Below are 12,294 nucleotides of genomic sequence, written 5' to 3'. Positions count from 1 at the left end.
GTCCAATCCCACCCCCTCCTGCATTTTACACTGTTACACATACAATAAGTGCTACATTGCTGAGCCATGAGCCATTGTCCCACAGAGCTTACAATCTACATGGAGGTGAGAGAATTGTGTCAGGAAGGGACATCCTATAAGATGATTTATATATTACAGCTCTCTTACCCTCAGTAATCTGCCGCCCTCCCATCACCTGAGTGTTTTATATATCAACAGAGAAATCTATCTTACAAGTAATTCATTTACTAATATTGGGACCCATAGATGACAGGACTGGGGGGCTATTTATTACCTCTGAGACAGGACTGGGGGGGGTTATTTATTAACTCTGTGACAGGACTGGGGGGCTATTTATTAACTCTGTGACAGACTGGGGGGGCTATTTATTACCTCTGAGACAGGACAGGACGGGGGGCTATTTATTAACTCTGTGACAGGACTGGGGGGCTATTTATTAACTCTGTGACAGGACTGGGGGGCTATTTATTAACTCTGTGACAGGACTGGGGGGCTATTTATTAACTCTGTGACAGGACTGGGCGGCTATTTATTAACTCTGTGACTGGACTGGGGGGCTATTTATTAACTCTGTGACGACTGGGGGGGGGGGGCTATTTATTAACTCTGTGACAGGACTGGGGGGGGCTATTTATTGGCTCTGTGACAGGACTGGGGGACTATTTATTAGCTCTGTGACAGGACTGGGGGGCTATTTATTAACTCTGTGACAGGACTGGGGGGCTATTTATTAACTGTGAGAGGACGGGGGGGCTATTTATTAACTCTGTGACAGGACTGGGGGGCTATTTATTAACTGTGAGAGGGGGAGGGGAGGGGCTATTTATTAACTCTGTGACAGGACTGGGGGGCTATTTATTAACTCTGTGACAGGACTGGGGGGGCTATTTATTAACTCTGTGACTGGACTGGGGGGACTATTTATTAACTCTGTGAAAAGACTGGGGGGCTATTTATTAACTCTGTGACAGGACTGGGGGGGCTATTTATTAACTCTGTGACTGGACTGGGGGGGCTATTTATTAACTCTGTGAAAAGACTGGGGGGCTATTTATTAACTCTGTGACAGGACTGGGGGGCTATTTATTAACTCTGTGACTGGACTGGGGGGCTATTTATTAACTCTGTGACTGGACTGGGGGGGCTATTTATTAACTCTGTGAAAGGACTGGGGGGCTATTTATTAACTCTGCGACAGGACTGGGGGGCTATTTATTAACTCTGTGACTGGACTGGGGGGCTATTTATTAACTCTGTGACTGGACTGGGGGGGCTATTTATTTACTCTGTGAAAGGACTGGGGGGCTATTTATTAACTCTGTGACAGGACTGGGGGGCTATTTATTAACTCTGTGACAGGACTGGGGGGCTATTTATTAACGCTGTGACAGGACTGGGGGGCTATTTATTAACTCTGTGACAGGACTGGGGGGCTATTTATTAACTCTGTGACAGGACTGGGCGACTATTTATTAACTCTGTGACTGGACTGGGGGGCTATTTATTAACTCTGTGACAGGACTGGGGGGGGGCTATTTATTAACTCTGTGACAGGACTGGGGGGGGCTATTTATTGGCTCTGTGACAGGACTGGGGGACTATTTATTAGCTCTGTGACAGGACTGGGGGGCTATTTATTAACTCTGTGACAGGACTGGGGGGCTATTTATTAACTGTGAGAGGACGGGGGGGGCTATTTATTAACTATGTGACAGGACTGGGGAGGCTATTTATTAACTGTGAGGACGGGGGGGCTATTTATTAACTCTGTGACAGGACTGGGGGGCTATTTATTAACTGTGGGAGGGGGAGGGGCTATTTATTAACTCTGTGACAGGACTGGGGGGCTATTTATTAACTCTGTGACAGGACTGGGGGGGCTATTTATTAACTCTGTGACTGGACTGGGGGGACTATTTATTAACTCTGTGAAAAGACTGGGGGGCTATTTATTAACTCTGTGACAGGACTGGGGGGCTATTTATTAACTCTGTGACTGGACTGGGGGGCTATTTATTAACTCTGTGACTGGACTGGGGGGGCTATTTATTAACTCTGTGAAAAGACTGGGGGGCTATTTATTAACTCTGCGACAGGACTGGGGGGCTATTTATTAACTCTGTGACAGGACTGGGGGGCTATTTATTAACTCTGTGACAGGACTGGGCGACTATTTATTAACTCTGTGACTGGACTGGGGGGCTATTTATTAACTCTGTGACAGGACTGGGGGGGGGGGGCTATTTATTAACTCTGTGACAGGACTGGGGGGGGCTATTTATTAGCTCTGTGACAGGACTGGGGGACTATTTATTAGCTCTGTGACAGGACTGGGGGGCTATTTATTAACTCTGTGACAGGACTGGGGGGCTATTTATTAACTGTGAGAGGACGGGGGGGGCTATTTATTAACTCTGTGACAGGACTGGGGGGCTATTTATTAACGCTGCCCAGACTGCACTGACAGAGCTGATATTTCATCTTCGCTTATCCCAGTCATAAAACGTTATCATCACTATTTAATAAACATGGATGGACCCAGCGTGGTGATAGTTAGCGCTCACTGTTAACACTAGTGTGTGAGCGTGATAAGGAGTTTAGACTGTAAGCTCTTCCGGCAGGGACTGATGTGAGTGACAAATATTTTATGTACAGCGCTGCACAATTGGTGGCGTTATATAAATAAATGGTGATGATGTCAGCGCTTATTCAAAGTAGAAAATGTTTCATTCACAGAATAATTTATTACTGATAATTATTTGTTTTAACAAGTAACAGCTGGATACTCCCGGTGGTGTTTTCTCTCATTGAACCCCTATAGTATGAAGGCAATGCGTATGACTAACCTCCTAGATGAAGACACAGCCCAGAGGCCGCGGCGTCCTCTGAATACAGCTCCTTCCATTGCAGCACTCTTTATATTTTAACTTATTTAAGCAGATTTTCAGGTCTAGCTCTTTGCATTGAATTCATCCCTCCTCCCCTACTATAAACAGTGTGCTAATGAGCAACCCACAGGTAACCAGGAGGGGGTATCAGGGCACAATAGAGGGGTAGGGGGCAGGGAGATTAACCTTTTCCTTGCTGAAGGTCACAGGACAACACAGCTAATTGATAAGACCCTCCCCTGGAAGGACAGAAGTTTATAGGAGCCCCCCACCCTCTATAAAGCTCCAGTGACCAGCTCAGCATCTCACACAGATCACCATGCCCCCAACACTCCACTGCCTGCTATTGGCATCATGGCTCCTCTCTTTCCTCTCGCCCGCACTGCCCAGGTTAGTGCCCAAGGAGAAATGTCCGCCGTGCCAGGAGGAGAGCTGCCTTCCAGCGCCCCAGCGCTGCCCGGCTGGCAGAGTAAGAGACCAGTGTGGCTGCTGCTGGCAGTGTGCCAATGTGGAGGGGCAGATGTGTGACCTGTCCTGGGAGAGGCACCATTTTGGGACTTGCGGAGAGGAGCTGCAATGTCGGGTGAAATTGGGGCACAGTGAGGAGCCCCAGTGCGTCTGCCCCACTCAGGATAGTGTGTGTGGAACCGACCGCAGGACATACAAGAATATCTGTCGCTTCCAAGAGGCCGTCAGGATGAGGAGAAGGACGGTGCTGGGCCTGGCGCACACAGGACCCTGCCAGGAAGGTAAGTGACCGACACTGTGTACCCCTGAGACGCTGAGATCAGTGGCCGTATAACCGGCTAATACACGGCAGGGTGACGGTGGTACCGCAGCAGTACCGGTGTTATTACCGCGTGAGGATAGGAGAGAGGTCGGTGTGTCCTGATGTCTGTGTATTAGGAGGGGAGAGGTCAGTGTGTCCTGATGTCTGTGTATTAGGAGGGGGAGGAGAGGTCAGTGTGTCCTGATGTCTGTGTATTAGGAGGATGGGAGAGGTCTGTGTATTAGGAGGAGGGGAGAGGTCGGTGTGTCCTGATGTCTGTGTATTAGGAGGGGAGAGGTCAGTGTGTCCTGATGTCTGTGTATTAGGAGGAGGGGAGAGGTCAGTGTGTCCAGATGTCTGTGTATTAGGAGGGGGAGGAGAGGTCAGTGTGTCCTGATGTCTGTGTATTAGGAGGATGGGAGAGGTCTGTGTATTAGGAGGAGGGGAGAGGTCGGTGTGTCCTGATGTCTGTGTATTAGGAGGAGGGGAGAGGTCAGTGTGGCCTGATGTCTGTGTATTAGGAGGAGGGGAGAGGTCAGTGTGGCCTGATGTCTGTGTATTAGGAGGGGAGAGGTCAGTGTGGCCTGATGTCTGTGTATTAGGAGAAGGGGAGAGGTCAGTGTGTCCTGATGTCTGTTTATTAGGAGGAGGGGAGAGGTCGGTGTGTCCTGATGTCTGTGTATTAGGAGGAGGGGAGAGGTCGGTGTGTCCTGATGTCTGTGTATTAGGAGGAGGGGAGAGGCCGGTGTGTCCCGATGTCTGTGTATTAGAAGGAGGGGAGAGGTCAGTGTGGCCTGATGTCTGTGTATTAGGAGGGAGAGGTCGGTGTGTCCTGATATCTGTGTATTAGGAGGAGGGGAGAGGTCGGTGTGTCCTGATGTCTGTGTATTAGGAGGAGGGGAGAGGTCGGTGTGTCCTGATGTCTGTGTATTAGGAGGAGGGGAGAGGCCGGTGTGTCCTGATGTCTGTGTATTAGGAGGAGGGGAGAGGTCGGTGTGTCCTGATGTCTGTGTATTAGGAGGAGGGGAGAGGCCGGTGTGTCCTGATGTCTGTGTATTAGGAGGAGGGGAGAGGTCGGTGTGTCCTGATGTCTGTGTATTAGGAGGAGGGGAGAGGCCGGTGTGTCCTGATGTCTGTGTATTAGGAGGAGGGGAGAGGTCAGTCTGTCCTGATGTCTGTGTATTAGGAGGAGGGGAGAGGTCAGTGTGTCCTGATGTCTGTGTATTAGGAGGAGGGGAGAGGTCGGTGTGTCCTGATGTCTGTGTATTAGGAGGAGGGGAGAGGTCAGTGTGTCCTGATGTCTGTGTATTAGGAGGAGGGGAGAGGTCAGTGTGTCCTGATGTCTGTGTATTAGGAGGAGGGGAGAGGTCGGTGTGTCCTGATGTCTGTGTATTAGGAGGAGGGGAGAGGCCGGTGTGTCCTGATGTCTGTGTATTAGGAGGAGGGGAGAGGTCAGTGTGTCCTGATGTCTGTGTATTAGGAGGAGGGGAGAGGTCGGTGTGTCCCGATGTCTGTGTTTTAGGAGGAGGGGAGAGGTCAGTGTGTCCTGATGTCTGTGTATTAGGAGGGGAGAGGTCAGTGTGTCCTGATGTCTGTGTATTAGGAGGAGGGGAGAGGTCAGTGTGGCCTGATGTCTGTGTATTAGGAGGAGGGGAGAGGTCAGTGTGTCCTGATGTCTGTGTATTAGGAGGAGGGGAGAGGTCGGTATGTCCCGATGTCTGTGTATTATGAGGAGGGGAGAGGTCAGTGTGTCCTGATGTCTGTGTATTAGGAGGGGAGAGGTCAGTGTATCCTGATGTCTGTGTATTAGGAGGAGGGGAGAGGTCAGTGTGTCCTGATATCTGTGTATTAGGAGGAGGGGAGAGGTCAGTGTGCTAATGTCTGTGTATTAGGAGGAGGGGAGAAGTCAGTGTGTCCTGATGTCTGTGTATTAGGAGGAGGGGAGAGGTCAGTGTGTCCTGATGTCTGTGTATTAGGAGGGGAGAGGTCAGTGTATCCTGATGTCTGTGTATTAGGAGGAGGGGAGAGGTCAGTGTGTCCTGATATCTGTGTATTAGGAGGAGGGGAGAGGTCAGTGTGCTAATGTCTGTGTATTAGGAGGAGGGGAGAAGTCAGTGTGTCCTGATGTCTGTGTATTAGGATGAGGGAGAGGTCAGTGTATCCTGATGTCTGTGTATTGAGAGGAGAGGTCAGTGTGACCTGATGTCTGTGTATTAGGAGGAGGGCAGAGGTCGGTGTGTCCTGATATCTGTGTATTAGGAGAAGGGGAGAGGTCAGTGTGTCCTGATGTCTGTGTATTAGGAGGAGGGGAGAGGTCGGTGTGTCCTGATATCTGTGTATTAGGAGAAGGGGAGAGGTCAGTGTGTCCTGATGTCTGTGTATTAGGAGGAGGGGAGAGGTCGGTGTGTCCTGATATCTGTGTATTAGGAGAAGGGGAGAGGTCAGTGTGTCCTGATGTCTGTGTATTAGGAGGAGGGGAGAGGTCGGTGTGTCCTGATGTCTGTGTATTAGGAGGAGGGGAGAGGTCAGTGTATCCTGATGTCTGTGTATTGAGAGGAGAGGTCAGTGTGACCTGATGTCTGTGTATTAGGAGGAGGGCAGAGGTCGGTGTGTCCTGATATCTGTGTATTAGGAGTAGGGGAGAGGTCAGTGTGGCCTGATGTCTGTGTATTAGGATGAGGGAGAGGTCAGTGTATCCTGATGTCTGTGTATTGAGAGGAGAGGTCAGTGTGACCTGATGTCTGTGTATTAGGAGGAGGGCAGAGGTCGGTGTGTCCTAATATCTGTGTATTAGGAGTAGGGGAGAGGTCAGTGTGTCCTGATGTCTGTGTATTAGGAGGAGGGGAGAGGTCGGTGTGTCCCGATGTCTGTGTATTAGGAGGAGGGGAGAGGTCAGTGTGTCCTGATGTCTGTGTATTAGGAGGAGGGGAGAGGTCGGTGTGTCCCGATGTCTGTGTATTAGGAGGAGGGGAGAGGTCTGTGTATTAGGAATAGGGCAGAGGTCTGTGTATTAGGAGGAGGGGAGAGGTCTGTGTATTAGGAATAGGGGAGAGGTCTGTGTATTAGGAGGACGGGAGAGGTCTGTGTATTAGGAATAGGGGAGAGGTCTGTGTATTAGGAGGAGGGGAGAGGTCTGTGTATTAGGAATAGGGGAGAGGTCTGTGTATTAGGAGGAGGGGAGAGGTCTGTGTATTAGGAATAGGGCAGGGGTCTGTGTATTAGGAGGAGGGGAGAGGTCTGTGTATTAGGAGGAGGGGAGAGGTCTGTGTATTAGGAATAGGGCAGGGGTCTGTGTATTAGGAATAGGGCAGGGGTCTGTGTATTAGGAGGAGGGGAGAGGTCTGTGTATTAGGAGGAGGGGAGAGGTCTGTGTATTAGGAGGAGGGGAGAGGTCTGTGTATTAGGAGGAGGGGAGAGGTCTGTGTATTAGGAATAGGGGAGAGGTCTGTGTATTAGGAATAGGGCAGGGGTCTGTGTATTAGGAATAGGGCAGGGGTCTGTGTATTAGGAGGAGGGGAGAGGTCTGTGTATTAGGAGGAGGGGAGAGGTCTGTGTATTAGGAGGAGGGGAGAGGTCTGTGTATTAGGAATAGGGGAGAGGTCTGTGTATTAGGAATAGGGGAGAGGTCTGTGTATTAGGAATAGGGGAGAGGTCTGTGTATTAGGAGGAGGGGAGAGGTCTGTGTATTAGGAATAGGGCAGGGGTCTGTGTATTAGGAGGAGGGGAGAGGTCTGTGTATTAGGAGGAGGGGAGAGGTCTGTGTATTAGGAATAGGGCAGGGGTATGTGTATTAGTATGAGCAGGGGTAATATATACTTTCTCTCCCAGCTCCTGTTCTCCTGAGCGCTCCCCGGGACATGGTCGCTGTGGTCGGTCACAGTGTGATTCTGGGCTGTGAGGTTTCTGCACAACCAGTAGCTGAGCTGGAGTGGACGAAAGACGGGACCAAGAGACCCGTACAGGGGGACAACCGAAATGTCATTGTACAGGTAACATATTTGTATAAGTATATATCACCTCTATACTGTACTGACCTCTATATATGACTGTACTGACTTCTATACTACATACACTGCACTGACCTCTATACTACATACATTGTACTGACCTCTGTACTACATACATTGTACTGACCTCTGTACTACATACATTGTACTGACCTCTGTACTACATGCACTGTACTGACCTCTACACTACATGCACTGTACTGACCTCTGTACTACATACATTGTACTGACCTCTGTACTACATACACTGTACTGACCTCTGTACTACATACATTGTACTGACCTCTGTACTACATACATTGTACTGACCTCTGTACTACATACATTGTACTGACCTCTGTACTACATACATTGTACTGACCTCTGTACTACATACACTGTACTGACCTCTGTACTACATACATTGTACTGACCTCTGTACTACATACATTGTACTGACCTCTGTACTACATGCACTGTACTGACCTCTACACTACATGCACTGTACTGACCTCTGTACTACATACATTGTACTGACCTCTGTACTACATACATTGTACTGACCTCTGTACTACATACACTGTACTGACCTCTGTACTACATACATTGTACTGACCTCTGTACTACATACACTGTACTGACCTCTACACTACATGCACTGTACTGACCTCTATACTACATACATTGTACTGACCTCTGTACTACATACATTGTACTGACCTCTACACTACATGCACTGTACTGACCTCTGTACTACATACACTGTACTGACCTCTATACACTGTACAATTCACCTTTAAAATTTAGTCAATATGTCAGGACCTCTCCTCCCAGCAGTCCCTTCTTGTGCTACTGTTCCCCGTTCCCTACTTAATTTTTCCCTCCTTTATGGATGTTATCTCCTTCCCCTCCTCCCCACTGTCATCCCCACTTGCTAGCCCACCCTCCTTCTCTTCCTTCACTCTGGTATGTGCAGATGAATTCCGCACCCCTCTCTTCTCTTTATCCCCTTTACCTGCACACAGGACCCCATCCCCTCCCACCTCCTCCGCTCACTCTCTTTTCAGGCCTGCTCCCTCCTTTCCCACCTCCTCAACCTATCCTTCTCCTCTGGAATCTTCCCCTCCTCCTTTATTCATGCTCTCATCTCCCCTATACTCTAAGAACCGATATCGCCCTATTTCCCTCCTTTCTTTTGCCTTCAAACTTCTCAGGTGGGTTGTCTACAACCATCTCACCTCCTTTCTCTGTTCTCACACAGTCCTTGACCCGCTCCAATCAGGTTTTCACTCTCTCCACTCCACCGAAACTGCCCTTACTAAAATCCCTAATGGTCTTTTCTTCACTAAATCTACAGGACACTTCTCCTTTCTTATCCTTCTTGACCTCTCTGCTCCCTTCGATACCATTGACCACACACTCCTTTTGCAAACTCCCAAATCTATAGGCCTCTGTAACACTGTCCTCTCCTGCTTTTCCTCCTACGTCACCAACCGCTCCTTCTCAGTTTCTACACATGACTCTACATCCCGGCCTCTTCCCTTACCTGTCGGAGTTCCCCAAGGATCTGTTCTTGGTCCCCTGCTCTTCTCCCTCTACACCTCCTCCCTAGGTGTCCTCATCAGCTCCTTTGGCCTCCAGTACCACCTATATGCTGATGATACCCAAATCTATCTTTCATCCACGGACCTCTTTTCTTCACTTATGTCTCATGTCTCCTGCTGTCTCTTGGTCATCTTTTCTTGGATGTCCCAGTGCTTCCTTAAACTCAATATTTCCAAGACTGAACTAATTGTCTTCCCCCCCTTCCAGCACTCTCCCATCCACCCTCTATATGTCTGTTTATAATACTACCCTCCTTTCTGTCCCTTAAGTCCGATGCCTTGGGATCATTCTTGATTCCTCCCTCTCCTTCAAACCTCACATTCTGTCCCTCTCAAAATCCTGCTACTTCCACCTCCAGAATGTATCCAAGATACGGCCCTTTCTCACCACGGAAGCCACCAAAACTCTTATTCACTCTCTTGTAATTTCCCGCCTCGACTACTGTAACCTCCTTCTCTCTGGCCTTTCTTGCCCCTCTTAGGTCTTTCCACAATGCTGCTGCCCGCCTGATTTATCTCTTCCACCGCTCTGTCTCCGCTTTCCTCCTCCACCAGTCCCTACATTGGCTCCCCATGACCTACAGAATAACATTTAAACTCCTCACCCTCACCTTCAAAGCTCTCAATCTCCCCCCCTACATCTCCAACCTCATCTCTACCTACACTCCTACCCGCCCCCTCCGCTCTGCCTCTGACCACCGCCTCACAACTTCACTGATCCCCTCCTCTCACTCCCGTCTCCAGGACGTAGCCCGGGCTGCTCCCCAGCTGTGGAGGGATCTCCCACTCTCCATCAGGTTAGCTTCTACTCTCAAAGGCTTCAAGCGTGTCCTTAAGACTCATTTCTTTATACAAACGTATTAGGAGCAGGGCCCTCTTTACTTGTGTTCTCCTTCTAATATTCCATCACCCTCTGTACCTGTTGGTCTGCTTCCCTAGCCCTGATTTCTTAAGCTCAGGCCTACTTCTGATTACTTCCCTCAGTCTCACTCTCTGTCCCTCATATAATTTGATCTACATTACTGTGTTACCTGTATTTCTGTTCATGCAGTATGTCTGGTCTTTGTATGTTGTTCTTCATGTATCATGTATCGTGTTATGGATCACTGCTTTCTGTATAGATCATGTACAGCGCTGCGGACCCTTGTGGCGCCTTATAAATATAAGATAATGATAATACTTTGTACAGATTTTATGTTACAACTATATGACACCTGGATCTACTTCTAGATGTATCTTATATTAGTTGTGTTTGTCTCAGTCTCGGGGGGGTCCTCAGAGACATCAGGTGACCGGCTGGCTGCAGATAAATCATGTTACACAGAGGGACGCTGGACTCTATACCTGTCAGGCTTGGAACATATTCGGACAGGTTTCTTCGTCCGCCAGACTACACGTCATTACACCTGGTAAGAGATCTCCCTATACCTCCCCTCTTTACTACATATAATCTCTTCCCATACTCTGTGTTACCCCCCTATTTCTCCATATAAGCAATCTTATTACTCTAGGTAAGCTGCCTCCCCCCATTACTCCATATAACTCCTCCTATTACTCCATATAACCCCTCCCATTACTCCCTTTAACCCCTCCCATTACTCATTATAACCCCTCCCATTACTCCCTTTAACCCCTCCCATTACTCATTATAACCCCTCTCATTACTCCCTATAGCCCCTCCCATTACTCCCTATAGCCCCTCCCATTACTCCCTATAACCCCTCCCATTACTCCCTATAACCCCTCCCATTACTCCCTTTAACCCCTCCCATTACTCCCTATAACCCCTCCCATTACTCCCTATAACCCCTCCTATTACTCCCTATAACCCCTCCCATTACTCCCTATAACCCCTCCCATTACTGTCTTTCTCTCTCGTTAGACTCTCCGCTGGCCTCTGAAGTCTTCCAGCACCTTGTTGGGGTGTTTGATGTGACAGATGATGAAGATGACTCAGTTAGAGAAGGTTCCTCTGGCTCACATGAGTGAGCTCCATCTGTAGACTCGGAACCCTTGGAGCTGATACGTGATCAGGCAGATCCTCTGTGTCCTACACTTGGATACGTATGTTAATGACAAGTCTTTAGGATGTCCGTTCTTCTGTCCCAGAGAACAGATCCCTGAGGCCACTATTAGTGACCATGAATATGGACGTCCGACAGAACCAAGTACTGGAAGGTTGTTACTACTTCCTAAAACAACATAAACTGATGGGGGAACGGAACGTTCCAGGTCACCAGGTGGCTGCGACTGAATGTAAATTATATTGTTATGTTGGAGTCTCTAAAGTAAGGGGCCAATATGATCATTTTGTTTAGTTCAACTGATTGTCACAGTTTTACTGACATATTCTGTAAATAAATAACTAACATGTACTGCGTTCAGTGGTGATGTGCCCTTTATGTTGTGTATATATATATATATTGTTCTTATGGTTATTACTTACTGTACTATAACCGTCAGGTTACGTCAGTAAATTAGATTACGTCTTTGTGCATTTGTCTTCGTCGGGCTCTGGATTTGTGGAACTCCATCATTTTCTCGCCATGAAGCCTTTCCTTGGGAATGTTGTATAAGTTATTCGGCAAAAACATTTTATTTTTCTATCAATACAAATTGATCAAGAAAGTGAAATTGGAACTATAGATGAGCCCAACCCTGTACCGTAAACTGTAAGTAAATTTCCCTTTAAGTATAAATGGCTCTTAGAAATGACACACAAAGTGTATCGTAGATTAGTAAAACGAGCCATGTTATAAAATATAAACTATCCCAAAACCCGTCATGTATCTGTGCCTTGAGGCATCGCCGCTATTACCCATCTCTAGGTGTAATTATTGGACTGGGGACTCTTTTCTGTAACAAAACACACTCTGCCACTTGCTGATTGTGTGATGTATATTTTATAATATATATTTCTCTTTTACAAATCCAACTAAAAACTAAGGGCCTATTACATTTATTTTGTTATAATCAAAACTGACTGACTCTCTCTTCTTTTAGAGTCACGTATAATATAATAGTCC

The 12,294-nt window shown here is 48.0% G+C and overlaps 1 protein-coding gene across 1 annotated transcript; it reads left to right on the top strand.

The window, feature by feature from the left end:
- Positions 1 to 2,433: 2,433 nt before the first annotated feature.
- LOC142097354 (kazal-type serine protease inhibitor domain-containing protein 1-like) lies at positions 2,434 to 11,648 on the top strand. The gene is made up of 4 exons (XM_075179152.1): positions 2,434 to 3,658; positions 7,507 to 7,667; positions 10,530 to 10,677; positions 11,151 to 11,648. Exons 1-4 carry the CDS (start codon positions 3,229 to 3,231, stop codon positions 11,255 to 11,257), a joined length of 846 nt encoding a protein of 281 aa, XP_075035253.1. The 5' UTR covers positions 2,434 to 3,228; the 3' UTR covers positions 11,258 to 11,648.
- Positions 11,649 to 12,294: the final 646 nt, after the last annotated feature.

This window comes from Mixophyes fleayi, chromosome 1 (genome assembly GCF_038048845.1).
Source record: "Mixophyes fleayi isolate aMixFle1 chromosome 1, aMixFle1.hap1, whole genome shotgun sequence".
Taxonomy (NCBI): Eukaryota; Metazoa; Chordata; class Amphibia; order Anura; family Limnodynastidae; genus Mixophyes; species Mixophyes fleayi.
Note: the sequence above shows the minus strand (reverse complement) of the source record. Positions and strands in the feature narration are given on the sequence as shown.

Bases quoted from the DNA above. Each gene is read 5' to 3' on its own strand.
- LOC142097354 (XM_075179152.1), top strand. From the start codon at position 3,229: ATGCCCCCAACACTCCACTGCCTGCTATTGGCATCATGGCTCCTCTCT. The intron at 7,668-10,529 runs GTAACATATTTG...TGTTTGTCTCAG, and splicing joins ACCGAAATGTCATTGTACAG to TCTCGGGGGGGTCCTCAGAG. The intron at 10,678-11,150 runs GTAAGAGATCTC...CTCTCTCGTTAG, and splicing joins ACTACACGTCATTACACCTG to ACTCTCCGCTGGCCTCTGAA.